The sequence below is a fragment of the Cyprinodon tularosa genome, unplaced genomic scaffold (genome assembly GCF_016077235.1).
Source record: "Cyprinodon tularosa strain WSP-4 unplaced genomic scaffold, ASM1607723v1 ctg399, whole genome shotgun sequence".
Lineage (NCBI taxonomy): Eukaryota > Metazoa > Chordata > Actinopteri > Cyprinodontiformes > Cyprinodontidae > Cyprinodon > Cyprinodon tularosa.
The window spans coordinates 118,913-146,550 of record NW_024039117.1 but is presented as its reverse complement, the minus strand read 5'-3'; the positions used below and the strand labels follow the sequence as shown (position 1 = coordinate 146,550).

General features: G+C 43.8%; 1 protein-coding gene across 1 annotated transcript in view; it reads left to right on the top strand.

The window, feature by feature from the left end:
- igsf9bb (immunoglobulin superfamily, member 9Bb) overlaps positions 1-27,638 on the top strand; it is a gene marked incomplete at its 3' end in the record, with an annotated part of 156,490 nt that overhangs the window by 16,545 nt on the left and 112,307 nt on the right. The window contains exon 2 of the mRNA XM_038297836.1: positions 8,990-9,181. Coding sequence (XP_038153764.1) covers positions 8,990-9,181 — 192 coding nt within the window. The remainder of the gene's footprint in view (positions 1-8,989; positions 9,182-27,638) is intronic.

Here is a 27,638-nt window from a genome sequence, read left to right as displayed (position 1 = left end):
AAAGAGACCCTCAACCTCCGGACATTTTTTAAGTAGATTTCCATCAAAAATTGGTGGAGTTTTAGCGGCTCAGATGAAGGCAGAAAAAAATGACTTTTGTCTGGTTGATGTGACCAATAGCAGCTGTTAGCTGAGCTCTTAACTTAGCCGTACACAATTAATATTATCAGCGTTCTGATGGCATATTAGCCAAAGCATTTTCATCAAAAACATAATTAATGTGCACAAATAAGGAATAGTTGCATTAACCATTCATGTAAACAGAGTTTTATGGGACCTCCAGGAACCCTAAGCAACTGCCTAGTATTGCCTAATGGTAACCCCCCCCCCCCCCTGCATAATAATCAACATTTTATCCAGATGCTAGCAGTCTACAGACTATTTCATCTTGACCTGCTGCAGGTTGTCTTTGGTCCACTTATATTAGTTCTGTCTGAATATTGACAGGATGTGGTACAAATCAAAGGCCTCTGTATCAGGAGTCGATACAGAGAAGATTAAAACCACATTTGCCACAGAAGGATTGAGGGTATTTCCCAACAGTGGCTTCTCCTCCCCATATCCACTACTCACTCCATTTGCGAGTCCCTGCAGAGGGTCAGCCATATTTAGTCCCATCTGAAGCCATGATGTGGCTTATAAGGTCCTCCACTGCATGAGAGAACCCTTTTGCCGCTCAAGCAGCACATGCAGCACCAAATTGTTGTCGGCATGGAGGATGGAAGGTATAAAGTCTGTAGACCTGCATTTAGCTTGATGACTTAAAGCTGGGTTGACTGCAAATGTTGATGAATGAAAATTTTGTCAATGACTGCATTACAGGGGTGGCTGCTTTATAAAATGAAAAAATTGGCTTGTAAATAATTTTCTTCTGGAATAGAAGACTGCCATTTATTTTGCTTTCTGACCAGCAACCAGCAGGCAGGATTTGCTCCTGGAGGATCAGATTGCACCCTGCAAAGACAGCCTTTGAATTCCAGATAATGAAAAAACCTTGCATGAGAGTAAGAGACCCAGAATTAGGTCAAGTATTAGGATTTGAAGCTATGCTGAAAGATCTGAGGGAAAGAGACCGAGAGACGCCATTCCCATTTCAGAATGTTGAGCTCAGTCCCTGTTTCTTTACTTTTTACTGAATTCATTTGTACAGGAAATTCAAGCAAAGCAGCTGGGTGTGAATTGTCATTATTCTCGTGTTATTTTGATATGAGTTATTAAAACTTCTTCCTGATCTTTTCTTAGCCTCTGTAGTTTAGGCTCCATTTAAAGCGGTGTGGTTTGAGATAAGAACAGGTCGTGTTCCTTTGGCTCCAGTGTAGATTGACTCACGTTAGATAGAAACTCTGTGTCGGACTCTTGTGAATATTAATTTGTTTGCCATTTCCTATTTTCTGTTTTGCTTCTCAGACAGCTGTGTCTAAATAAATAAAATAAAAAGCAGAAAACAAGGTATTGTTTCCACTAAAACTTTATACAGAACATCCCTCTAAATGCATTTTTATCTTTTCTGCTGCTTTGGCAACTTTTTATACCTTTATTTTTATTTGTACGGTTATATTTACATTATGACAAATAAACCCAGTAAAGTTTTGCTTTTATTATCTCCTTTTGTTATTTCCCACATCACATTGAGAGCACCACATTCAGCAACTTGATCCATCACTCTTAATCCTTCTATTCTCATTTTCCTGAGTGCTTCAACAAATAAAAATCTTAATTTTTCATTTACCATTAACGCCATGTGCTGCGTCCTCTTCCACAGTTACAGTTATTTTAGCATCTTGATGATCTTTCTTGTTTTTCTGACAGCATGGATTTAATTTGTTCTGTTGCAAATTATTTCCAATGTCAAAGAGTGGAAATGGCAAATTCTTTTAAAGTTTTAACAAAACCGAAATAAAAATAAGGTTACGACTGTTGTTTTCATCAAAGCTGTTCAAATGTCAAAACCTGAAACAGCGGCATAGAGCCGTTATCCTGAAGTTCTGCTGCAGTTTCACATAATACCAAATATTGTCACTAATTCTGCTTTTCATGCAGAGGGCGTAGCTCCTTAAAAACCATGGCTATGCAGAGTTAAATTCCTGCCTCTTCTGAGGCCTTTCTCTTCTTCTAGTAAACTTTGTAGAGGCTATTGCTCTGTTTGAATTCATGGGTTCATGGGTACGTCATAGCACGGCGCCGAGGTCTGGTCGGATTCCAAGACTCCTCGTTATGCGGACTACAAATGCGTCCTTCTTTTGGCCCGATTTGAAGGACGGGTCCGATGTATCCTCGCTATCCTGGGATATCCCAGGATTCATTGTGGTTCAACAGTGGTGAATATCGGAAGTTCAGTTTAATATAATGCACGTCTGTGAATAGTTCCATCTGAAATGAATGAATGAAGTTTTAATGGTTATTGAGTCAGATATGTGGCGGTAATGTTTGGTTTATCTAGAAGTTTTTATCTGTTACTGTGTAAATGGGTTTGGCTGTAATTTAAGGACAGATTCTAATATATCTGCAGGGTGGGGACTATAAATGTGTTTTGCACAATTTGCTTTTTGTTGTCAAATATTAGAAATTTTGCAGATATATTTTTTATACATACATTGTTTAGATTTACTGATATCTTTCTACCCCTTTTATAGAATAGAATAGAAATCTCTTTATTGTTCCACAATGGGCAAATTTACTGCAGCAGAAAGATTACTTAAAATGGTCACAAAAAATGGACCTTAGAAAAATGTATAAAAATAACATAATAGGGAAGAGTTAGAATATAAAAAAATAAAATACTGTACTGTAAAGTTTTTAAACAATATAAAACTGCACCTGGAGAATTTCCTGGGGAATTTATTGATTGTTCATCACGTGACTTTTCTGAACTGCAGTCCCCTTCAATTGATCTTAATTTTTCAGCTTTTTTCTAATTTATTGATGCTGCCCGCTTCCAATCTTCTTCTTTTTCACTATTTCCTTCTTCCATCCAACAAGAATTGGTTCCTGTTTCCCCACTACTCACGGCCCTGGACATTTCTCCACAAGCGGCTTCACTGCCCCTACATAGTTAGCATGGCGATCACTGCCCCTACATATTTAGCATAGCTATCACTTCCCCTACATAGTTAGCATGGCTAGCCCTGCCCCTACATATTTAGCATAGCTATCACTTCCTCTACATAGTTAGCATGGCTAGCCCTGCCCCTACATAGTTAGCATAGCTATCACTGCCCTTACGTAGTTAGCATGGCTAGCCCTGCCCCTACATAGTTAGCATGGCTATAACTGCCCCTACATAGTTAGCATGGCTAGCCCTGCCCCTACATAATTAGCATGGCTATCACAGCCCCTACATAGTTAGCATGGCTATCACTTCCCCTACATAGTTAGCATGGCTAGCCCTGCCCCTACATAGTTAGCATGGCCATCACTGCCCCTACATAGTTAGCACAGCTATCACTGCCCTTTACATAGTTAGCATGGCTATCACAGCCCCTACATAGTTAGCATGGCTATTACTGCCCCTACATAGTTAGCATGGCTATCACTGCCCCTACCTAGTTAGCATGGCTATCACTGCCCCTACATAGTAAGCATGGCTAGCACTGCCCCCACATAGTTAGCATGGCAATCACTGTCCCTACATAGTTAGCACGGCTATCACTGGCCCTTACATACTTAGCATGGCTATCACAGCCCCTACATAGTTAGCATGGCTATCACTGCCCCTACATAGTTATCATGGTGATCACTGCCCCTACATAGTTAGAATGGCTATCACTGTCCCTACACAGTTAGCATGGCTATCACTGCCCCTACATAGTTAGCATAGCTATCACTGCCCCTACATAGTTAGCATGGCTATCACTGCCTCTACATAGTTAGCATAGCTATCACTGCCCCTACATAGTTGGCATGGCTATGACTGTCCTTACATAGTTAGCATGGCTATCACTGCCCCTACATAGTTAGCATAGCTATCACTGCCCTTACATAGTTAGCATAGCTATCACTGCCCCTACATAGTTAGCATGGCTATGACTGTCCTTACATAGTTAGCATGGCTATCACTGCCCCTACATAGTTAGCATGGCTAGCCCTGCCCCTACATAGTTAGCATGGCTATCACTGACCCTATAGTTAGCATGGCTATCACTGCCCCTACATAGTTAGCATAGCTATCACCAGTGTTGGGAAAGTTCTCTTTCTACGTGAACTAGTTCAAAGTTCAGTTCACACATTTTAAAATGAACTAGTTCAGTTCATAGTTCACAATTCCAAAAAACGAACTAGTTCATAGTTCTTTTTTTTTCAAATATTGCTCAATTACACCATAGCCTACTGTAGAACCACAGACAGCAATTATTTTATCAGTTGTAACTCTGAAACTGTGCGTCAGATTTCATCTTCATATCCAGTTTTGAATCCTTATCCAACCAGGGTTTACATTAGCATTGAGGGGACAGCATTTCCCCATTGTTCCTTTAATGCTTTGTTGCTGTCCATTCACTTCACACTAGTAGCAGCTGCAGCTTTCACCCCTACAGTATTTTCTCAAAAACATCAGATCAAATGTGCTGCTTGAATGGTCTTTTTTATGAGTAATTATTAAAAGAAAAATAGGAAAGTAGTTTTTAAGGTGCAAATGTTTTTTTTTTTTATTTTAATAATTTTTTCCATTTGAAATTCCATTTCAATACATACTAAAAAGGAATCCTGGAAAATTATACCAGGCAGGTTTAACAAACAAGTTACATGGATAGTAAAACCCTCAAGAACAGGGGTCTTCTTTTCCAGACCAAGGACCCCCAAACTGATGGCGAGATGGAGCGGGGACCCCCTAACTATATATATTGTATGAAATTGTGTCCTATAGTCACTCTATTACAGATGGAGTAATGTAAAGAAATTAATTTCTCCCTGGGATTATTAAAGTTTTTCTGATTCTGATTCCTGGTTGATGGGACAGGTGTTGTGAAGGAAACGGTGCCCAGCTTGAAAGAGCTCCTGTGTGTCGCTGAATGTGAGCATTGATGACTGAAAGACATCTTCTGCCTCCATTTATCTGTTTACTACAGTGTGTTGATTTCATGTTGAGTATTTAAAGACATTTCAATTAGTGGGGAAAAAAATGCAGGGGGGGAATATAAAAATATCAACTAACCATGCAGACCCTCATGCAGTACCTCCGTAGACCCCCTAGGGGTCGCGGATCCCCCGTTGAAGACCGCTCAAGAAGATTTTACTAACACAAACTGAGGGACCAGGCTGAGGTAGGAATTTAAGGTTACTGAAGTGCGGATTTTTTTACTGAAAGCCGGCGGGCAAACTTGTTGCCATCATCCTCACCGACCACCTGGTCATAAAACTGTTTTAAGTCGTCTCCTTGCTGCTGTGGCTTCCACGCTGCATTTTGTTTTGATGACGCACGCGGCTGTAGGCTACGACGCTGGTAGCTGCTGTTGCCAGATTGGGTGTTTTTCCCGCTACATATTAAGGCCTGTTTACGGTGTGATTTAGCCGGGGTTTCGCCTGGAGGACTCTATAGAAATCTGGCAACCTATTGAACGGAGTTGAACTGAGAGAGCCTGCCGTTCACAGACACCAGAATGAACGAGTTCACAATAACGTTCACCAGGCAATAATGCAGTACGTTCAGTTCACGTTCGCCCAAAATATGAACGAGTTCATGAACTTTCGTTCAATGAACGCGTTCAGGCACAACACTGGCTATCACTGCCCCTACATAGTTAGTATGGCTATGACTGCCCCTATAGTTAGCATGGCTATCACTGCCCCTACATAGTTAGCATGGCTATCACTGCCCCTATAGTTAGCATGGATATCACTGCCCCTACATAGTTAGCATGGCTATCACTTCCTCTATAGTTAGCATGGCTATCACTGCCCCTACAAGGTTAGCATGGCTATCACTGCCCCTATAGTTAGCATGGATATGACTGCCCCTACATAGTTAGCATGGCTATCACTGCCCCTATAGTTAGCATGGCTATGACTGCCCCTACATAGTTAGCATGGCTATCACTGCCCCTATAGTTAGCATGGCTATGACTGCCCCTACATAGTTAGCATGGCTATCACTGCCCCTATAGTTAGCATGGCTATGACTGCCCCTACAAAGTTAGCATGGCAATCACTTCCCAAACAAAAATGAAATTGTACTTTTTTTCTGGTTATGCCTAAAATCACTGTAATAAAATTTGTTTTACTTTTGTTTTATTGTTAATTAAATACATAGGAGTGTGGTATTATTAGGATAATTATATTTAATGATGTGTGAGCTTATTACACCTTAATATTAGCTGCCTGATGCGTGTCAGAACTGATGTTTTCCCCAGTAGTTTATCTAATTTAGACAGTTTCTCTGTCCGGATATATAGTTATAATCTTCATTCTGTTTGTGGTAAAGATTTGGGAATGGAATGAGAGCGGTGTCCATCAGCTAACAACATATTTTGATAAGGCTGGAGCCATGATGTCTACTCATCTGCTAAAGTGTATGATGTAAAATACTATAATGTGGCAGACTGGAGTTAGTATAAAATGCCTCTTTAACTGATCATCAGGGTCACTTCCCGAGAAGTGAGCCCGGCTGGTCAGCAGCTGCCTTCTGTAACTCTAAGCAACTTCTCTCATCTGAGTAAGACTAGAATTTCTATTAGAACCTGTTGCCATGTCTCCTGGTTATGTAATACATAAACGTTATGAAGTGTTATTTAAAGAGTTTGTCCAGAGTGAACTTTTTTTAGGAAAACAGAACCGGAGAGAGAACCTCTCCAAGGTGTAGACATTTGGCATTTGATTAATTAGATGAGCCCTTGAATGATATATTACCTACTGGAAACTAAGTTGAAAAACAATTCAAGAAAAAAGGTAAAAAGCTAATTGAAAAGGTAAAAGTTAAAGTTACAAATTCAATAACCCCAGTTAACAATTATATTTAGGTTTATAAACTAAAAAAATGTCAGTACCAGTATCAGCATTAATGCCTCTAAGGTTATGTTGGACCAAATAAAATGTGTTTCTTTTGTTTTTCATGAGTTTCTTAAAGAAGCAATTTTGTTATTTTTTCTTAATATATTCTGGCAAGTTGGTGTTCCTTGTTATTACATTGATATTTTTTTTCCCATCAAAATATCCATATTCTTTGAATGTTCCAAAGGTAATAAGGTCGTGTCCCAGATTCCAATAACATTATTGGCTTTAAATGTTGATTCTCTGGTATTGCTGGTAACGGACGGTCCAGTCAGCACCGCCATGGAACATTAAACTGGTCTGAGGAGCTTCCAGAGTTTCCACATCTCACAGCATAACATCCACATTTCTCCCAGTAGTTAAGCCTCCAATCCTGGAGCCAATGGCAGAACTCAGGTGATCGAGCTTGAATAAGTGAACAATCCTGAAATCAGTCACCAGCGACCCCCCCCCTCTCTCCATCCTCCCTCCAGGTGCTGTGTCGTGATCGTCTCAGAGACTCAGTGGTTTCACCGTATCCTCCCCAGAGTCTTTGATTGTAAATGAGCTAAGCTCTATTGTTTGCTGTGCTGTGGTGGCGGTGGGGCGGGGTGGGGGGGGGTTGGCTCTGCCTCTCATCTTCTATTCCTCTGCTCTCACGGGCTTCCTCCTCATCTCATCAAGTCCAAACAGTGAAGTCATACCTTCCATGGGGCCTGGTTTTTTTGTGCAGTGTATGATGATATCACCAGCAGCCAATCAGCATGTAGCGCAGCCTGTGGAAGTGTGACTGAGTGTTCGTACGTTGGTGTGGGTGTAAAGAGGTGAGGTGACAGTGGGGTTGTTGGCGGGTAGCGGAGGGGGCATCACAGCTGGGAAAATGACTCATTTATCTGCTTCCTCAGAGAAGCTTGGAAAAACAGAGTATTTTTGTTCTTATTAACCTACTCCATTGTTTCCAGAGGTCATATCTATTTTTATAACAATCCTCATGTTTTTTTTTTCTTCTTTATTGAGGAAAGCTTGGGTTGAGGAAGCTTCTGCTTGTCGGTTCCATTTTGAGGCTGTGTCTCTAAACATGTGGAGAGTTTCTGTTCATAGCTTGAAGTTCTGTCTTCCTAACAGACTTAACTAGTCTGCCACTGTGCTCCTCTGTTAGCTTCTATAGCTAGTCCCAGCCAGCTGTAGCCTCTCCCTGATAGCTATGGCCATTCCTCACTATGTGTACTTGTGCTTCCTCCTGTGCTCAAGAAACGTCATCATCCTCAGCCCTAGCACTGTTCCAATTCACCAGAACAGCAGACTGAGAACGGACAAAGTCCCCAGATGTTGTTCTGGCCCCTCCCTATTTACCCAGCATGCATCAGAGCAGACTTGTCCAAGCTCCAAGACTAACCACAGCCAGGGCTAACGTTAGCCCGTCTGCAGCAGATAGGGCTAACGTTAGCCCGTCTGCAGCAACCAGAGTTAACGTCATCCTGTCTGCAGCAACCAGGGTTAACGTTAGCCCATCTGCAGCAGCCAGGGATAACGTTAGCTCGTCTGTAGCAGATAGGGCTAACGTTAGCCCGTCTGCAGCAACCAGGGTTAACGTCATCCTGTCTGCAGCAACCAGGGTTAACGTTAGCCCGTCTGCCGCAACCAGGGTTAACGTTAGCCTGTCTGCAGCAACCAGGGTTAATGTTAGCCCATCTGCAGCAGCCAGGGATAACGTTAGCCCGTCTGCAGCTGCCAGGGCTAACATTATCCCGTCTACAGCAGCCGGGGCTAACGTTAGCCCATCTGCAGCAGCCAGGGATAACGTTAGCCCGTCTGTAGCTGCCAGGGTTAACGTTAGCCCATCTTCAGCAGCCAGGAATAACGTTAGCCCATCTGCAGCAACCAGGGATAACATTAGCCGATCTGTAGCAGCCAGAGTAAAATTATTACTCAAGTTGTGGATCGCCGCAGAGGGGTAGATTACTAAGATAGGTGCTTAATCCCAAATCTTGTTTTTTTTAGCCTGACTTGTATAAACTCTGTGTCCCAGGTGCCCACGGAGTGCGAGAGGAGCCCCAGTTTGTTACGGCACGCGCAGGAGAGAGTGTCATCTTGGGATGCGACGTGCCTCACCCCCTGAACGGAAAGCCCTATGTGGTGGAGTGGTTCAAGTATGGGATGCAAATTCCTTTCTTCATCAACTTTCGCTTCTACCCTCCTCATGTGGACCCAGAATATGCCGGTAAATATCCAAGATATTCTGCTTCCTCCTTAGATGACAAGAATAACCAAGCTGCTTCATCCTTATTTTAAAATAAGAATACATCTTTTACCCTTCAATGCATGTGGTAGCATGCTGTCTGCCGTATTCGTCTAAATTGCCTATTGAGGCAGATTTGAAAATTGTAATCATATATTCATAGCAGTATTCTTTCATAAAGAGCTTGAACATATATATATATATATATATATATATATATATATATATATATATATATATATATATATATATATATATATATATATATATATATATATATATATATATATATATTTCTATATCAGTTTGTTACTTAAGTAGAAGTATAGATACTGCAGTTTAAAAGTTGAACTATCAACTTAAGCTCTTTACTCAAGTAAAAGTGAAAAAGTATGTGGTCCAAAAACTACTTAAAGTATGAAAGTATAAAGTAACCTTTAAAAAAAACAGCTGTTGCTGTTTGCATCGCTCGTACAAGATACTTTTACAAAAGAAGGTTTTGCAATTATTCCACTATAGCCCCATTTACACTACCCTTGAAAAACCTTGCCGAGACCGGTCCGAGCTCAGTAACTGAGATAACGTATCGTGTGTAAATGGAAAGCAAACTGAACTGAACGGAGCTAGAAACAACCAAACCGAGATAACTGCAGACCAGTTCCAGAGGTGGGCTCGGCTCGGTTTTTACCTGGCTCGGTTCTCTGATAACAAGAGCGCATGAGCAGAACGCGTCATCTCCATCTGGCTGCACATCGCGATTCACACTCCATTCCAGTAGTTGGCGGTAATGCCCCTCCGGAAGTTGCTTTCCAACCAACACAAAACAGAAGAAGAAGAACAACTATAAACAACAATCAAAATCTTCTCCACGCAGCATTTTAAATAATAACACCGAAGTACAGCAATAATAATCAAGCATAACTTTCTGAATGTGATGGGTGCCGCCATTTTGATTTGCTTGATTCCCTCCTTCTTCATCGTCTTCTTCTTCTTGTGTTTTATGGCGATTGGCAAACAACTTTTGGTGCATTACCGCCACCAACTGCTTGATTTCCTCCTTCAATACCGGCAGTAATACCGCAGATCGTCACTAGAAGGCGAGGAGTCGAGGAACCGAGATAGCGTGATGTGTAAACGGTCGTCAGAACCGAGCTCGGCCTGGTTAACTGATCCGGGCTCGGCATGGTTTTTAAAGGGTAGCGTAAATGGGGTATATGTCAGACTTACCACTGGTAATTGAAAATGGTGACGAGCATGTAGGACGGCCTTATGTAAACATATCACCAGAATGATTGACAGTTACGAGAACCACTGATTAAGATGATCCACACGGAAAAAGAACATCCTCCACTAAACCTTTAACTTTTAATCTATAATGAAACTATATACATTTTATAAATCAATAAAGGTTGTTTAAAAATAACCTTACTTTTTACTTAATTGTTTGCTGAAGATGCACCAGAGCAGGATTTTTGCCTCTCCCTAATAGATCTGTTAATTTGCCCATTTTCTGCGAGCGCTCGGATCAGCTGTGCTCTCCCTGTTGTGAATTATAACAGCTTTAATGAGATTACATTTTCTTCAGAGGCTGCCGTACTTTTCAACCCACATTATTTATGTGCAGCCCAGGAGAGGGGTTTCCCTCCTGTTTACGTCTGCCCTGGTTTGTATTGCCCTGGTTTGTATTTTGCAGTGCCCTGCACTGCAAAATACAAATACTGATTGTATGGATTTTTATCATGCTTGTCACGATGTAGTAAATAAATTGTGATTTTATCTGCCTCCGGGGCTTCAGATACCGAGACATAAAGGGTTTATAAAACAGAGGAATGTAGATGCTTGATGGGCTGAAGGTAAAATTTCATGCAGTGTATACAAGTATTTTTGTTTGATTTTATTAGTTTTTATTCAATTAAGTTTATGTAATCGCAAAGCACTTTACAGTTCACCAGATCATCCAGTCAGATTGATTCTGTCACGATGTTGGTTCTATTAAGTTTTCTTTTGAGTATTGTTTCACTTTGCTCCATGTTTTCTATTTTTATTGGTTTAATTCGTATTTTGTTGTGTTTTCTGGATATATTTAAGTTCTTTGGCTTTTCCTTGGTTCTGGTTTGTGTTACATTTTAAGTTGGATTTTGGATTCCTTCCTCCGTTAACTTTTAGCATTAATTAAAACTGCATTTGGGTTCTCAAAAACCACAACCAAACCCTCACAGAACAACTGCAGAACAACCGATCCGAGACACAGCCCTGTTCACTATCATACTGTGTGTCATGATGGGTTCTCAAAGAGCGACCCAAGTATGCAGAACACCACTGACGGACACAGGGATAAAAGTTCAACAAGTTTATTTTGATACAAGCACACTGAATGTACTGGTTCTGGCTCGGGCCTGGATACTGGTTCACCGGAGTCTGCGTGAGAGACAGTTCAGTTAGCGTTGCAAGCAGGAGCTTGATTTCTAGATGATAACTGATTGTACCTTGAGGGTTCTTGAGGTTAGCTTTGGGAGAGTCACTGTTGGATCTGGAGAGGAGTTGATCAGCAGAGTCCGCTTGCTGCTTCAGCGTCTCACGTCTAATTGTGAACAGACCTTGGGTTAGGGTTTTCCAGCTCTTAGTCTTGAGCTGCATGGAAGTTCTCTATGGTTCTTCGGGTTTGGCTCAGAGGGTCGGCTCGGCAGGTTAGCTCTTCCTGAGCTTCACAGAGGAGACACTGGTTTCCTGGAAGACAGAGACAACGGTTAGAATCCTGGCTGGATTCAAAGTCACAAAGTAACACTGAGAGTCTTGGCTTAGGCGCTGACCAACTGGATCAACGCTGCGGCGTTGAGGCAAGGTCTGATGACAGCTTATATAGTGGATCCTCTGATGATCTTGATGGGCTGCAGCTGTACAGGAGGCTCACTCAGAAGGATCCACGGCGGACTCTGCTGGAGAAAGGTGGAACTTCTCCAGCTCCCAACACTGTGGGCGGCCAGTGAGGTAGTGCAGAATCCACTGGGACATGTGCTGGTCCACTCCTGACAGCTCCAGCATGGCCCTTAGGACTCCTGGGTGGATGGTGTTGAAAGCACTGGAGAAATCAAAGACCATGATCCTCACAGTGCTTCCAGGTTTCTCTAGGTGAGTCAGAGGTTGGTGCAGCAGGAAGATGATGGCATCATCTGGCCCAATCCCAGGACGGTAGGCAAACTGCACTGAATCCAATGAAGTCTTCACCAGGGGGGATCGATGGTGGAAGACCAACCATTCGAGAGTCTTCATCAGGTGTGAAGTCGGCGCTACTGGCCTGCAGCTGCTGAGGTCCTGTGGATGTTTTGTCATTGGCACCGGTACCACGCAACAGGTCTTCCACAGCTGTGGAACTTCTCCCAGCCTCAGGCCGAAGTTGCAGAAGATGCCTCACAGTTCGTCTGCACAACATCAGAAGCCCGGAGCTGACGTCATCTGGACCCACAGCCTTTCGCACCTTGATCTTTTTCAGCTCCTTTCTCACATGTGTTGTTTTAGCGACAAGATGGCGGGGGTGGGCTGTGTGATGGAGTCTTTGGAGTGGGGGGGGGGGGGTTGGGTGATGGTTGGGAGCTGGGATGTGTGAAGTACTCAGTCGTTGAAGAAGCTGAAGGTAGCCGCAGGGGGTTCTGGGCTGGGAGAGGAGTGGGTGGCTGATCGACCCGTTGAAAAACTGGTTCAGGTCGTTAACCCACTTCAAGTCTCCAGAAGTCTGTGTGTTCTGATTTTGGCCTGAGATTTTCTTCAGGCTTTTCCAGATCGCTCTAATGTTGTTCTGCTGCAGCTGATCCTCCATCTCCTTCTTGTAGCTGTTAGACTTCTTTATTTGTCATTTTGTATGCACAGGGTGCATACAGAACGAAATTGCGTTACATACAGCTTATGAACGTTGCATTGATATTTCAAATGGCACGAGTTATAGAAAAATACAAAAAGTGCAGCAGTGGTCAAAGTGTGAACAGTGCAGAGGATAAGAGACAGTGTGCAAGTTGCAGTGGTTCAGTGCAAAATGGCATTTGTGCAAAAAATGCGTTATTGAAAAATGCAATGAGATGAACAATTTAAAGGGCTAAAAGTTAAAAGTTCAGCAGCATTTGATGCCCGATAATGTGCAATAGGTGCAGAGTTCGGATTGTGGATCAAAGGTTCAACAGTCTGATGGCAGTGGGGAAGAAGCTGTTGCACAACCTGGTGGATCTGCAGCGGATGCTGCGGAACCTCTTTCCAGAGGGCAGCAGGGAGAACAGTCCATGGTGGGGGTGTGAGGGGTCTTTGATGATATTACGGGCTCGGGACACACAGCGCTGTGATGAAATGTCCTTAATGGAGGGAAGAGGAGCCCCAATGATTCCTTCCGCTGTCCTCACCACCCTCCTCACATTCTTCCAGTCAGAAGCTCTGCAGCCTCCACACCACAGAGAGAGACAGCTGGTCAGAACGCTCTCTATGGTGCTTCTGTAGAAGGTTGTGAGGATGGGCGGGGGCAGGCGGGCTCTCCTCATCCTCCGCAGAAAGTACAAGCGCTTCTGTGCCCTCTTCACTAGAGATGAAGTGTTTACAGTCCAGGTGAGGTTGTCCGTGATGTGCACCCCCAGGAACTTTGTGCTGCTGACCACCTCCACAGCTGAGCTGTTGATGAGCAGTGGAGCATGGTGGGGGCGGTTTTTCCTGAAGTCGACGATGATCTCCTTCGTCTTCTCCACGTTCAGGATCAGACTGTTTTCACTGCACCAGTCCACCAGCTGCTCCACCTCCTCTCTGTAGTCCCGGTCGTTGTCGTCCCTGATGAGGCCCACCACCGTGGTGTCGTCCGCAAACTTCACGATGTGATTGGTGGTGAACCTGGGGACGCAGTCATATGTCATCAGGGTGAACAGCAGGGGGCTCAGGACGCAGCCCTGAGGGGAGCCCGTGCTGAGGGTGATGACATCAGAGGTGTTCTGACCGACCCGGACTGACTGAGGTCTGTTGGTGAGGAAGTCCAGCAGCCAGTTTCGAAGGGGTGTGTTGAAGCCCAGATGTTCCAGCTTTCCCACCAGGTGCTGTGGGATGATGGTGTTAAACGCTGAACTGAAGTCCAGGAACAGCATCCGCACGTGGGTGTTCTTCTCCTCCAGGTGGGCCAGGCTCAGGTGAAGAGCAGAGGAGATGGCGTCCTCAGTGGAGCGGTTTCGCCGGTAGGCAAACTGGAACGGGTCGAGTGTTGGGGGGAGACTGGAGACGATGTGTTCCTTTACCAGCCTTTCAAAGCACTTCATCATGATGGGAGTCAGTGCGACGGGCCGGTAGTCGTTGTAGCAGGTGACTTGAGGTTTCTTTGGCACTGGGATGATGGAGGCAGACTTGAAGCATGCTGGCACTGTGGCTTGCTCCAGCGAGGTGTTAAAAATGTCCGTGAGGACACCAGCTAGCTGACCTGCACACTCCTTGAGCACCCGCCCAGGTATGTTGTCGGGACCTGGGGCCTTCCGCGGGTTGACCCTCCTCAGAGTCTTCCACACGTCGGCTGTGTCAAGGCAGAGAACCTCCTCTTCCTGATGTGGGACAGCCTTCACTGCTGGAGTGCGATTTAGTGCCTCAAACCTCCCAAAGAAGTTATTTAGTCCGTTTAGGAAGTCAGCATCAACTTCATCCACCGGGGCAGGGGGCGTGTTGTAGTCTGTGATCGCCCGTATGCCTTGCCACATGCTCCTGGTGTTGTTGGCGTCGTGGAACAGATGCTGGATTTTCTGGTTATGGTTCCGCTTTGCTAACCTGATGGCACGGTTCAGGGTGGCTCTAGCTGTCCTCAGTGCCTCCTTGTCACCAGACTTGAAGGCTGAGTTCCGTGCTTTTAGCGCGTGGCGGACCTCCTCAGTCATCCAGGGCCGTTGGTTGGCTCGGGTGGTGATGGTCTTTGTTGTGCTGACGTCCTCGATGCAGTGGTTGATGTAGGCTGAAACAGTCATGGCGTACTCATCAACATTGATCTTGTTGTCATATGTTGCTGCTGATTTGAACATGTCCCATTCAGAGCATTCAAAGCAGTCCTGGAGTGCATCCATGGCCCCCTCCGTCCAGACCCTCACCTGCTTCACTGTAGGTTTTGCTCTGATCAGCAGGGGTCTGTATGCAGGAATTAGCATCACAGAAAGGTGGTCTGAGGAGCCGATGTGGGGGCGGGGGGCTGCTCTGAATGCGTCTGTTCTCCCCATGCCTGATTTTCTTCCTCAGTTCTTAGTGCACAGCTCTCAGGTCCTCCCTGTTCCCTGATCTAAAGGATCTCCTCTTCTCTTTCAGAAGTGCCTTTATCTCAGGTTTGATCCAGGGTTTGTTATTGGAGAAGTGAGGAATCTTTCTGAGAGGCACAGTGTTGTCCACACAGAAGTTAATGTAATCAGTGATGCAGGCTGTGATACTATAGCCTCGTAAGACCATCCTGATCTCGCGAGCTTTCAAGGTTTCACTCGCAGATCAGTCTGGAGACTCTCCGTTTTTGGAGCCGTTCACCAAACGAACGTCCAATCAGCGTTGGCTTTGAGGCGGGTTGAGGTGTGACGCAACGAGAAGCGCGACAGTTCAGTCTAAAGAACATGGCGGCTTCAGCCGATGAAACTAGCGTTAGCGTGGCTATCGAGCAAGTTTTATTGGAATTACAGAGTATTTCTTCACTGAAAGAAGAGCAAAACACTGCTCTGGAGGCTTTTCTCAGAGGAAAAGATGTTTTTGCTCTTCTCCCGACTGGTTTCGGCAAGAGTTTGATCTATCAATTGGCTCCTCTTCGTCGTCGCTCTCTTTGTACGTCATATGCTTTGATTTAATATATGCTTTGATGCTTTCGTTGATCTGATTGGTTTATTTGGCCCGTCTATCACCAACATAGGCCAATCAGCTAACCAGTATTTTCGCCCCTTCCCAAAATTACTTCAACGGAAGGTTTCCAGATGGATATGCGGAGCAAATCCATCTGGCGGAGTCAGGTTGGTGATACTATTGATGTCCTGTCGATTAGGAGCACAGAGAGCTTCCCACACAGTATTGGAGAAACAGTCCCTCAAAGGTTCTTCAGCTTCCACAGACCATCTCTTCACTGCGTTTCACAGCTGGTTCTCTGCGTACCAGGGGTTTGAAATTAACCAGATTGTGGTCAGAGCCAGAGCTCCTCCAGTGGGAGGTGATGAGCTGTATGCCCCTTAGTGTTGGCATACAGTAGATCCAGTGTTTAATTGTCTCTGGTCAGGCAGTGAACATACTGTGTGATTGAGGGAAGGGTGGAAGACAGGGACAGATGGTTGAAGTCCCCAGAGATCAGAAAAAGAGCCTGTGGGTGCTGTGTTTGGAGTCTGCTGGTGGTGGTGGGACATCACAGACTGCTGCCGCATTAGCAAAGGGGGGGACATACACAGCTATCACAATAACGTGTAGATTGCCGGGTAGTTAATTTAGCCTCATGCTAACTGCTAGCAGCTCAGTGTCCTTGCTGCAGACTGAGTCTTTAATGGCTCAGAGTTACACCATCTATTGTTCACAAACAAAGCCAGATGCCCTCCTCTCTTCTTATTAGCCTCCCTGGTTCTGTCGGTCCCAAGTAGATGAAATCCGTCCATGTCCGGGGTCATCACGGTTAGCAACGTCTACGACAAGCACAGGATGCTAGCCTCTTGTTAGCGTCTTTGATTGAGTTAAGGCCGCCAGCTCATCCATCTTGTTAGACAGAGATCTAACGTTGCTCATGGTGACGGACGGGGTGGTTGGTCTGTACCTCCTTCCCCGGTGGTTTGATCTGACTCCAACCCGGATGTCTCTTCCAGTACAGCAGAGCGCAGTAGGGTGAGCAGCTGGTCTCGGGTGTAAACAATGGAAGCCTGGTCAAACATGCTGGCTTAGCACGCAAAGACGGCGGAAAATAGAATGAAAAACAGAGCTTTCTATAAAAACTTGAGCTCCATTATGAAAAAAAAAATTATGAGAAAGATATGACTGTTCTGAATGAATTAGTATTTTTTCCTCTCATCTGAGTCTCATTAGGAGAACCTCCCCTCTGTCTGCCCACTGTGATGCTACATTCACACCACATGCGCTTTGTGCAGCAGAAGCAGCTGCTTTACAGGCACAGTCTATGGTTGACGCTCAACAAGGCGCTTCAAAAGGTCCTGTAGGGCATCAAGAGTTACAGGAGCAGCACATATTCATACACCTGAGCAGCTGAAGCTGCACCTCATGAGCATCTGAGGCGCATGACGCGCTTCACAAGCAGCAGTCTTGAGTTGGAAAAATTGAACTTTGGCTGCTGGACGAAGCTGATCAGGGAGCTGGCAGGGAGTCAGACACAGCACTGCTGATGCAGAGCGCTATGATCACTCCTCTGAAACAGTTTATTAACGCCTAAATCAATTTAAAATGTAGAAACCTGTCGGCAAAATATGTCCGATTTTATTATCCTGCTGCCTGCAGTTTGTGCCACATGCCTGAAAAACGCTAACATCTACTTCCAGCCGCCCCAACAGTAGGGGAAAACCCCCAAGAGGCGACCGGGCCTCAGGCAGCTGCTGCTAATAAGAAATTTGTTTTTTATAAAAAAGGAAAAAATCTAAACTAACACCTATAAAGAACTGAACTTGAATCTTCCTGGAAATGAACCAAATTATTTCACCTTTTTTTTAATCATCACTTTTATCTTCATTGGGAATTTGAGCGAATATCTTAAAGTTGATGTAATGCCTCCATATTAGTGTATCAGCCTCTAAAGCTGCTGTGGAACTGCTTTTCGCAAATGAGACAAATTGTACTCTCAACACAGCTGATGCTGATCTACAGATCTGCTTAAAGCACACTGATAAATTCCCCACCGTCTACATCAGATAAAAGTATCGAACACTTCCTGTCTCACCTGCCTCCTACTGCACAGCATTGCAGATAAGAATGTTGCTTGGATTCGGAAAGACATCACACACCTTAAAATTCTGCATAAAATTCAATTCAATTCAATTCAGTTTATTTATATAGCGCCAAATTCACAACACATGTCATCTCAAGGCACTTTACAGTTCAACCAGATCATACAGTCAAATTGATACAAAGTTTTCTATCTAAGGAAAACCAGTTGATTGCATTGACTCATTGACTCAAATACAATCCCCCACACTAAGCATGCTTGTAGCGACAGTGGAGAGGAAAAACTCCCTTTTAACAGGAAGAAACCTCCAGCAGAACCAGGCTCAGTGTGAGCGGCCATCTGCCGAGGCCGACTGGGGTTCAAGGAGACAGAAGCAGAGATACAAAAAGCAGCTGTAAAAGGCGGCCCCGTCCAGGAAACACACAGCCAGGCAGACGAGCTCCAAGGCAGCTCCCATGCCAGAGGACGAAGAGAGCACATCCACTCAGTCACGGTCAGAGAAACAGGACCACACTGGAAAACCGGCCGATCTCCAACATCTATAAACAAGGGTGTTGATAGAAGCAGCACAGCTGATGTTTCTTTCCAGGATGACGTCACAGCCAAACAGGAACAGACGAGGCAAAGCTACTCTGAGGAAAAGCAGAGAGAGCAGAAGGTTAGAGATTGAACTAACAGATTCTGCAGAATAGGAGAACAGAGAGAGAATGAAGCAGAATGATGAAATGGGGGTCCCTATGTCCTCCAGCAGTCTAAGCCTATAGCAGCAGAACTATAGAGATAGCTCAGGATAACCTGAGCCACTCTAACTAGAAGCTTTATCAAAAAGGAAAGTTTTAAGCCTAGCCTTAAAAGTAGACAGGGTGTCTGCCTCACGGACTAAAACTGGTAGTTGGTTCCACAGGAGAGGAGCCTGATAACTAAAAGATCTGCCTCCCATTCTACTTTTAGAAATTCTAGGAACAATTAGTAAACCTGCAGATTGAGAGCGAAGTGCTCTGTTAGGAACATAAGGAACAATCAGATCTCTGATATAAGATGGAGCTTGGCCATTTAAGGCTTTATATGTGAGAAGGAGGATTTTAAATTCTATTCTGGATTTAACAGGAAGCCAATGAAGATAAGCCAGGATAGGCGAGATATGATCTCTCTTTTTAATTTTCATTAGAACTCTGGCTGCAGCATTTTGGATCAGCTGAAGGCTTTTAACTACAGTTTGTGGACTTCCTGATAGTAAAGAATTACAATAGTCCAGCCTTGAAGTAACAAATGCATGGACTAGTTTCTCAGCATCACCCCTGGACAGGATATTTCTAATTTTTGTAATGTTCCTCAGATGAAAGAAGGAAATTCTAGAAACCTCTTTGATATGGGATTTAAATGACAGGTCCTGATCAAAAATAACACCAAGATTTTTTACTTTATTATCTGAAATCAGTTTAATCCCATCCAAATGAAGTGACTGACTAATCAGTTTCTTTTTCAGAGACTCTGGTCCAAAGACTATAACTTCTGTTTTGTCTGCATTCAGGAGCAGAAAGTTAAGAGTCATCCAGGTTTTTATGTCTTCAAGACATGCCTGTAATCTATGTAATGGGTTAGCTTCATCTGGATAGCTGGGTATCATCAGCGTAACAGTGGAAATTAATCCCATGCTGTCTAATAATTCTACCAATTGGGAGCATGTATAAAGTAAAGAGAATTGGTCCTAGCACTGATCCCTGTGGTACTCCACAGGTAACCTTTGAGCGTGTTGAAGATCTATCATTAACATGAACAAACTGAATTCGATCAGATAGATCAGATTTAAACCAGTCTAGTGCTGTTCCTTTAATTCCAACAAAATATTCAAGTCTTTCTAAAAGAATATTATGGTCAACTGTATCAAATGCAGCACTAAGATCCAACAGGACGAGCACAGATACAAGTCCATTATCTGAGGCCATGAGAATATCATTAGTGACTTTCACCAGAGCTGTTTCAGTGCTATGATGAGCTCTAAAGCCAGACTGAAACTCTTCAAAAAGTTCATTATGGTGGAAGTGATCGCAAACTTGTTTGGCAACTACTTTCTCAAGAATTTTGGATAAGAAAGGAAGATTGGATATAGGTCTATAATTGACCAAGTCATCTGGGTCAAGAGACGGTTTCTTAAGCAGAGGTTTAATTACAGCATCCTTAAAAGCTTTAGGTACATATCCCTGTAACAGAGATAGATTAATCACATCTAAAATGGAGGAGGAGATCAAAGGGAATACCTCCTTAAATAACCTGGTTGGAACTGGATCTAACATACAAGTTGAAGGCTTAGATGAAGACAATAATTTTGCTAATTCAGAGAGTTCAACTGGATCAAAGCAGTCTAAACCCGGTTCAGATTCCATGACTACCTCAGGTACAATCGCGGATAGAGGAGTGCTTATGATCTTATTTTTAATAAGATCAATCTTATTTATAAAGAATCCCATAAAATCATTGCTGCTAAGAGCAGGTGGAATGGACGGTTCAACAGAGCTATGGCTCTGGGTGAGTTTGGCAACTGTATTAAAAAGAAATCTAGGATTATTCTTATTCTCCTCTATTAATGAGGAGAAGTATGCTGCTCTTGCTTTACAAAGGGTCCTCTTATACAGCAGTAAACCATTTTTCCAGACTAGGAAGGACTCTCGCAGGCCTGTGGAGCGATATTTTCTCTCCAGTTTCCTAGCATTTTGCTTCAAAGTACGCAGCTCTGCATTAAACCAAGGAGCAAGCTTTCTATTTTTAACGGTTTTCATTTTCAAAGGAGCTGCGTTGTCTAAGGCAATACGCAGAGAACTAGCAACCCCATCAACAAAATCATCAACCTGTGAAGGGGAATAAGCTAAGCTTTTGCACTCTGCAGCACTGCTCAGTGACACAGATGAGAGAGAAAGTGAAGCAGATTCTTTAAAATTTATAACTGCACTATCTGATAAAGATCTACTAAAATTGAACCTTCTTTTGGGGGAGGAGAACTCTGTTAAAGTAATCCTGAAGGTTATTGGAAAGTGGTCAGAGAGGACAGGGTTGTGAGGAAATACTGTTATTTCTTCACATTCTATGCCGTATGTCAGCACAAGATCCAAAGTATGAAGATGAGAATGCGTGGGACTATTCACATTTTGAACAAAGCCAATAGTGTCTAAGATAGCATTAAAGGCTGCTCTTAAGCTATCGCCTTCAATGTCAGCATGGATGTTAAAATCTCCCACTATGATGACCCTGTCAGTATTTAATACCAAATCAGAAAGGAACTCTGAAAACTCATCTAAAAATTCAGAGTAAGGACCTGGTGGACGATACAAAGTTACAAAAAGAAGAGGTTTTCTTGCCTTGAAATTTGGATCAGGGAAATTAAGGGTTAAATGTTCAAAAGAGTTGTAGGTATTAATTGTTTTGGGAGTAATCAGTAAGTCAGACTGGAAGATTGTTGCTACTCCTCCTCCTCGCCCAGAACTTCTGGGGATGTGAAAATTTAAATAGCTTGAAGGAGTTGCCTCATTTATGCTCACATAATCCTCTTGCTGCAGCCAGGTTTCTGTAAGGCAAAACAAGTCAATGTGATTATCACAAATCAAGTCATTAACTAGTAGACTTTTAGAGGAAAGCGATCTTATGTTAAACAGACCGCATTTAATTGTTTTAACTTTTTCCCCAATTGGAGTTATTTTGATTTTAATTAGATTATCATGATTTACTCCTTTGGGAATCTTTGCTAATTTATTAGATTTTGGTCGTGGGCAAGACACTGTCTGGATGGAGTAAAGAGTGGGTAACAGTAGAGAAGCTGCAGAGATGTGTGTTAAACTACAACTCTGCTTCCTGGTCTGCAAAGAAAAAAAGTGTTTTTAATGAGAACAGGTGGATGAATATGCTGAATGTGACGATCTTTGTCTGAAATACAGATTCCTGACTTGCCTGTGAAAAAGCACCAGACCCATAAAACTAAAGAGTAATCGAAACTGAGTGATTGATTGACTCACTGGGTGTCAGATATAGAGAAACAGGTTATTGCACAGGGTATTAAATAGCAATTTCACATTTACATTGCAGCAGTTATTGCGGTTGTTGTGTCTCATTGTAGAGTCTGGTTGCAGCAGGGATGAATGACCTGCAGTAGCGCTCCTTTTTCCTAACAGGGTGTAAAGGTCTTTGACTAAAGTAGCTGCTCAGCTCCTCTACAGTCTGCTGCAGAGGGTGGAAGGCGGTGTCCATGATGGATGGAAGCTTGGACAGCCCCCTCCTCTCAGCCACTGAGTCCAGAGTGCCGCCTAGGAAGGAAACGGCCTTTCTCACCAGTTTGTTCAGTCTCTTTCTGTCCCGCTCTGAGCTGTCAGGAGCCCAGCAGACAACAGGGTAGAGGAGGGCTGATGCCACCACAGAATCAGAGAAGGTTTGCTCCTTCTTATACAGGGCGTCAGTGTTATGAGTCCAGTCCAATTTATTATTGACATGAAAACCCAGGTATTTGAAACTCTCCACAGTTTCTATGTCCTTCCACTGGATGTTCACAGAGGAGTGAGGTGCGGGTCTGCTCCTGAAGTCTATCACTATCTCCTTGGTCTTACTGGTGTTAAGACGCAGGTGGTTCTACTCACACCAGTCCACAAACTTTATGATGACAGATCGATACTCCAGCTCGTTCCCCTCAGAATCACAGCCTACAATAGCCGAGTCAGCGGAGAACTTCTGGGGATGGCAGCTGTCTGTGTTGTAGGTGAGGTGAGAGGAAGAAAGACAGAACAATGCCCTGGGGGGCCCCGACGCTGCAGACTGCCACCTCTGACTGACAGCCATGCAGCCGCACGGACTGAGGGCGTTCGGTGAGGTACGGGCTGGTGTGACGGGAGTCAAACCGGATGAAAAATGAATTTAACTCGTCTGCAAGCTTGGTGTTTCTGTCTGCAGCCCTGCTGGTGGTCCTCTGCCCAAAGCTGGAGATGTTTTTGAGACTCCTCCACACATCTCTGATGTTTTTCTTTGCCAGTTGTTCCTCCATCATCCTCCCATAGTCCTTCTTTGCCTGATCCTGCATTGGAGCTCTCGCTGGACTCTACGCTTCTCTTCTCTGTCTCCTGAGTTGAAAGCCTTTTTCTTCTTCTTCTTCTTCAGCTCAAGGGTCACCCAGGGATGGTTGTTTGGAAAGCTCTGTAGCAGTCGTGTGGGCACCACATGTAGTCAGTGATACACTCAGACAGGCTCCTCATGTCTTCACCATGAAAGGTTTGGAACGTGCTCCAGTCTGAGGTTCTGTAACAATCCCTCCGTTGCTCAGTGGCCTCATCTGACAAAAGTTTTTACTGACTTCTTCTGCAGGTACACACGTTTATGATCTAAGCGTTCTAGTGGGGGTAGGAAGGAGGAGGTAGAGGTGTCTTTAATGTTTGCATACAAAGTCCAAGGTTTTATTGTCCCTTATTTTACAGTGATATGTACTGGGTGAGCATGGGGAGGGTGGAACAGAGAGAGGCTCAATTGAAATCTCCAGTGATGAGCAGGAGAGAGTGTCTGCAGTCTGGTAACCGCGCCGTGGATCCACTCACACACAGCTGTGACGGCCACGGAATGTACACACAGAGCAAGATCACTGTTAGGAAAATTCTTTATATCACCTGTGAATTGTTAGTTTGTTAGCCAGATTAGACAGAGTAGAAGGCCTTCCTTCACATTGTGGATGTCACTGTGTGTACGGAGGTCATCTAATCAGGACAGCCTTCTTGTCTTTTAAAGATACACAGGATATGGGCACATCTTGGAGACGGACTGATAGAGGAGAGCTATGTATAATCCTGGGGTAAAGAGGCAAGATACGGGCAGCTAAGCATCCACCTGATGCAACACATAGACTCATGAGGCATAAGAAGGGGGAGATGACTTTTTTCGGGGCTCAATCTTTGCTCAATATTTGCCGGATGCTTGCTGACATTTTTTGAGCCCACAGCTGTGCAAACTCAAAGCAATTTCTCTGTCCTGTAACGACCTGACCTGGAAAAAACGCTGTTACTTTTTTACTTCTGTTTTATAGTCCTTTTTTTACATGGTTTTACCCAGTTTGAGTAAAAGTAGTAAATATCTTGCTCTCAGGTAAAGAACCAGTAGGGAGTTTCCTGAGCGCAGCTGCCTTCAGGGGGACAATACTTCCACATTAAACATCACATTCCCAATCTTTTATGGAAGATAGTACGGTCTCATGCTCACCGAGAGTAGCTCCACCTCTGGGGGTGCATATCTGTTCATTCACGTAAACATGATTACACCATCTCTCCTCCACAAACATCGCCAGCCCCCTTCTTCTCTTTTTTCCACTAAAGTCCTGACTGCGCGGATGTGTTTAGAGCTGTCCAGGGAAACCACTGAGTCCAGGACAAATCCATCTAACCGCGTCTCCATGAAACACATGATACTCACATCTCTGCATCTCCACTGGAAGCTGGTTACAGCTGCATGCTCCTTGGTCTTGTTGCAGAGCGATCTTACGATTCCCATGACAACACATGGTTTCTCCTCCGATCTCGAGTTACCGGTAAATCTACGTTCCTCCCCTCATCTATGGTCATGAGCTTTGGGTCATGACTAAAACAACGAGGTCCCGGATACAAGAGGCCAAAATGAGTTTTCTCCGTAGTGTGTCGGGGCTCTCCCTTAGAGATAGGATGAGGAGCTCAGTCTTATGGGGAGGACTCAGAGCAGAGCCGCTGCTTCTCCACGTCGAGAGGAGCCAGTTGAGTTGGCTCAGCCATCTGGTTAGGATGCCCGGTTAGGATGGTGAGGTGTTCTGGGCACGTCCCACCAGGAGGAGGCCCAGAACAAGATGGAGGGACTATGTCCTGACTATACAAAGTATATACCTATACCTTGGATTTCAGAGACTACAATACCAATATTAATATGAGTGAAGCCAAAGAAAAAAAAAAGCATGCATACAATGCACATTGTTTTCTTTTCAGACTAGAAGACACATCTATTTGGTTAATGCGTATGCGTCTTTAGATGGAGGAAGTGATGAACAACAGCTTTAACAATGTGTCCTGCAGCTGGAGATCTAGGACTGGAACTGGGAAAGGAGGAGCAGAAGGTCCCAGTCTGATAGAAAAACATAACGATACTCACTGAAACTCCTTTTGATTATGAACAGACATTAGAGCATCAGGATAAGCCCAAGATCCACCATTCTTCTGATTTGCCTTCACGTTTAAAACTGCCTAGTTTGATGAGTTAGATGACAATAAATTGGCCACCAACACGGAGCGAAAGTCAGCTTGATGAGGCTCAGACTCTGGTCTGAAAAGCATCAGAATCGCGGCTCAATTCACTAGAATGCAAGTACAGACTCATGTTCTTGCCAAGTACGTTCTTGACAAGAAAACAGAAAAGTCTGGGAGGATGGAAGCAAGCAGAATAAATCTGGGTCCATTGGAACAGAGGTGTACTTGTGACATCGCCACATTCAAAGCTAGTCTGGAGCTTAGCCCTGGCTGCTGCAGACGGCTAATGTTAGCCATGGCTGCTGCAGACAGCTAACGTTAGCCCCGGCTAACGTTAGCCTCTGAGCTCTGCTGGTTGCCACGGTCCTCCCAATATCGGAACATTTTTTAAAATTACGCTCTAAATCAGTAAATGGGCCATATAGTGAAGCTTAAAGTATAATGTTCTTGTCTCAAATGATCTTAAAACGTACTTTTATTGAACAACGGCAACAAAAAAGACAACTTTTAACTGTATACTCTGAGCTCTGTGAGCGCTAACCTGGAAGCTGCTGCTGCAGTGCATGCTGGGTCAGCTGTCAGTCTGAAGAACGGACAAGTCTGCTCTGATGCATGCTGGGTAAAGAGGGAGGGGCCAGAACAACATCCTTGGATTTTGTCCCTTCTCGGTCTGCTGAACTTGTGCATTGGAACGGTACTAGGGCTGAGGCTGATGACGTTTCAGGAGCACATAAGAACGCACAAGACGCATATTAAAGGGGTGAGAGAATGATTCTATAGGGTATTTGGTGTTGGACATTAAGGTCTCTAAATAGGGTGTGTTACATTGGTTGGGCTGAAAATGGCATATTTGCTGTTCTATGAGCCCTAATGCAAGCCTGGTTAAAAGCCCTAGAATGAAACAACACGTTTTCTTCCTTTTATGATATGATCATGTATATTTAGATGAGCTGTGCAACAGCACAGTTCTGTAACCATAACAATCAAGACCGAAGCCAAAATGGAGCGTTGTCCTGAATGGATATAGCCTTAAAATGTCCACAGCTGTGAGGACTTTTTTTTTTTTTAAGTGTTTTTCGCCACATGAATAGTTATCTGGTTTAGACTAACCTGTTTCTGCTGACTAGTCAATCTGCCTGGCCGGGTTATATGACATATAATAAATATCACAGTATTTAGAGCCAATCAGCAGAAACTTGAAATATTGTTGAACAATAAAGAAAAATGAAGTTCATACTGTGGATTCCTGCTGCCTGTTAATGGGACGGTCATAGTGTTTTAATTACAGCTCATCTGTTTTTGTATCTCTACATTTATCCTACTTTCTGTCCTTTAACCCCGCCAAGTTTTCAGTGTTCAACCTAAAACTGCTTAAAACAAACAACAGAAAAATCTCAGAGAGCAGGAAATAAAATGATATCTATTTGTAGATTTTCTTTGCTCAACACAAACCAGCCCTCCTTCAGCAGTACCACGGTTCTGAATGACCTGATCAATATTATCAGACATCCGAGAACAAATGTTGATGGATTTTAGATTTCCTGACTGAAAGACCACAGAATGTGAGTGTGGGCGCTTTAGTTTGCCCACTTTCTTCCTGAACACAGGAAAAGCCAAAGGATGTTCTCCGTCCCGTCCTTTAAGCCATTAACCCTCTAACAAGATGGCTGCTTTTGTAGATGACACCTCAGATGTAAGACCCATTTAAACCCGGGAAAGATCAGCTTCTACAGACTTTGAGAACAGCACTTCTAAAATGATCTAGAAATAAGTAAAAATCTCTTAAATAAAGTGTATTTACCCATAATTTGAGCAGGTAAATAAGATCATTTGCTAATGGAATGGGTATTCTTTTCACTTAAAATAGTTAGATATTACAAGCTTGAAATAAGTTTTTTCTTATTTTGAAAGTAAATTGTATTATGCCATTGGCAAAGTGTCTCACCTTCTCAATTCAAGAAAAAAAAATGACTTATTTTAAGAAAACACTTGTTTAGATTTAAATTTTTTTTCATTGATCTCACTGACGTTTCTCTAACCGGGGAAAATGTCTCAGCTAGTGACCCGCTTTAAAATCGCCTGGGCTCTGATCGGCATGCTGTGGGAACACCAGAGCCGGATCAACCCGCTATATTACATGGCACCATTGTACGCAACGTACGGACGTCAACACACCGCCCCAGTCGCTTCTGATCTAACAAGCAGAAACAACTCTGTTTCCATTCGATAAACATGGAGCAGCTTTGGTGAGAGGGATTCAGACAGATAATAGAGAGAAACAATAAAGCACAGACTTCGCCCTGGCTTCCTTACATGTTGC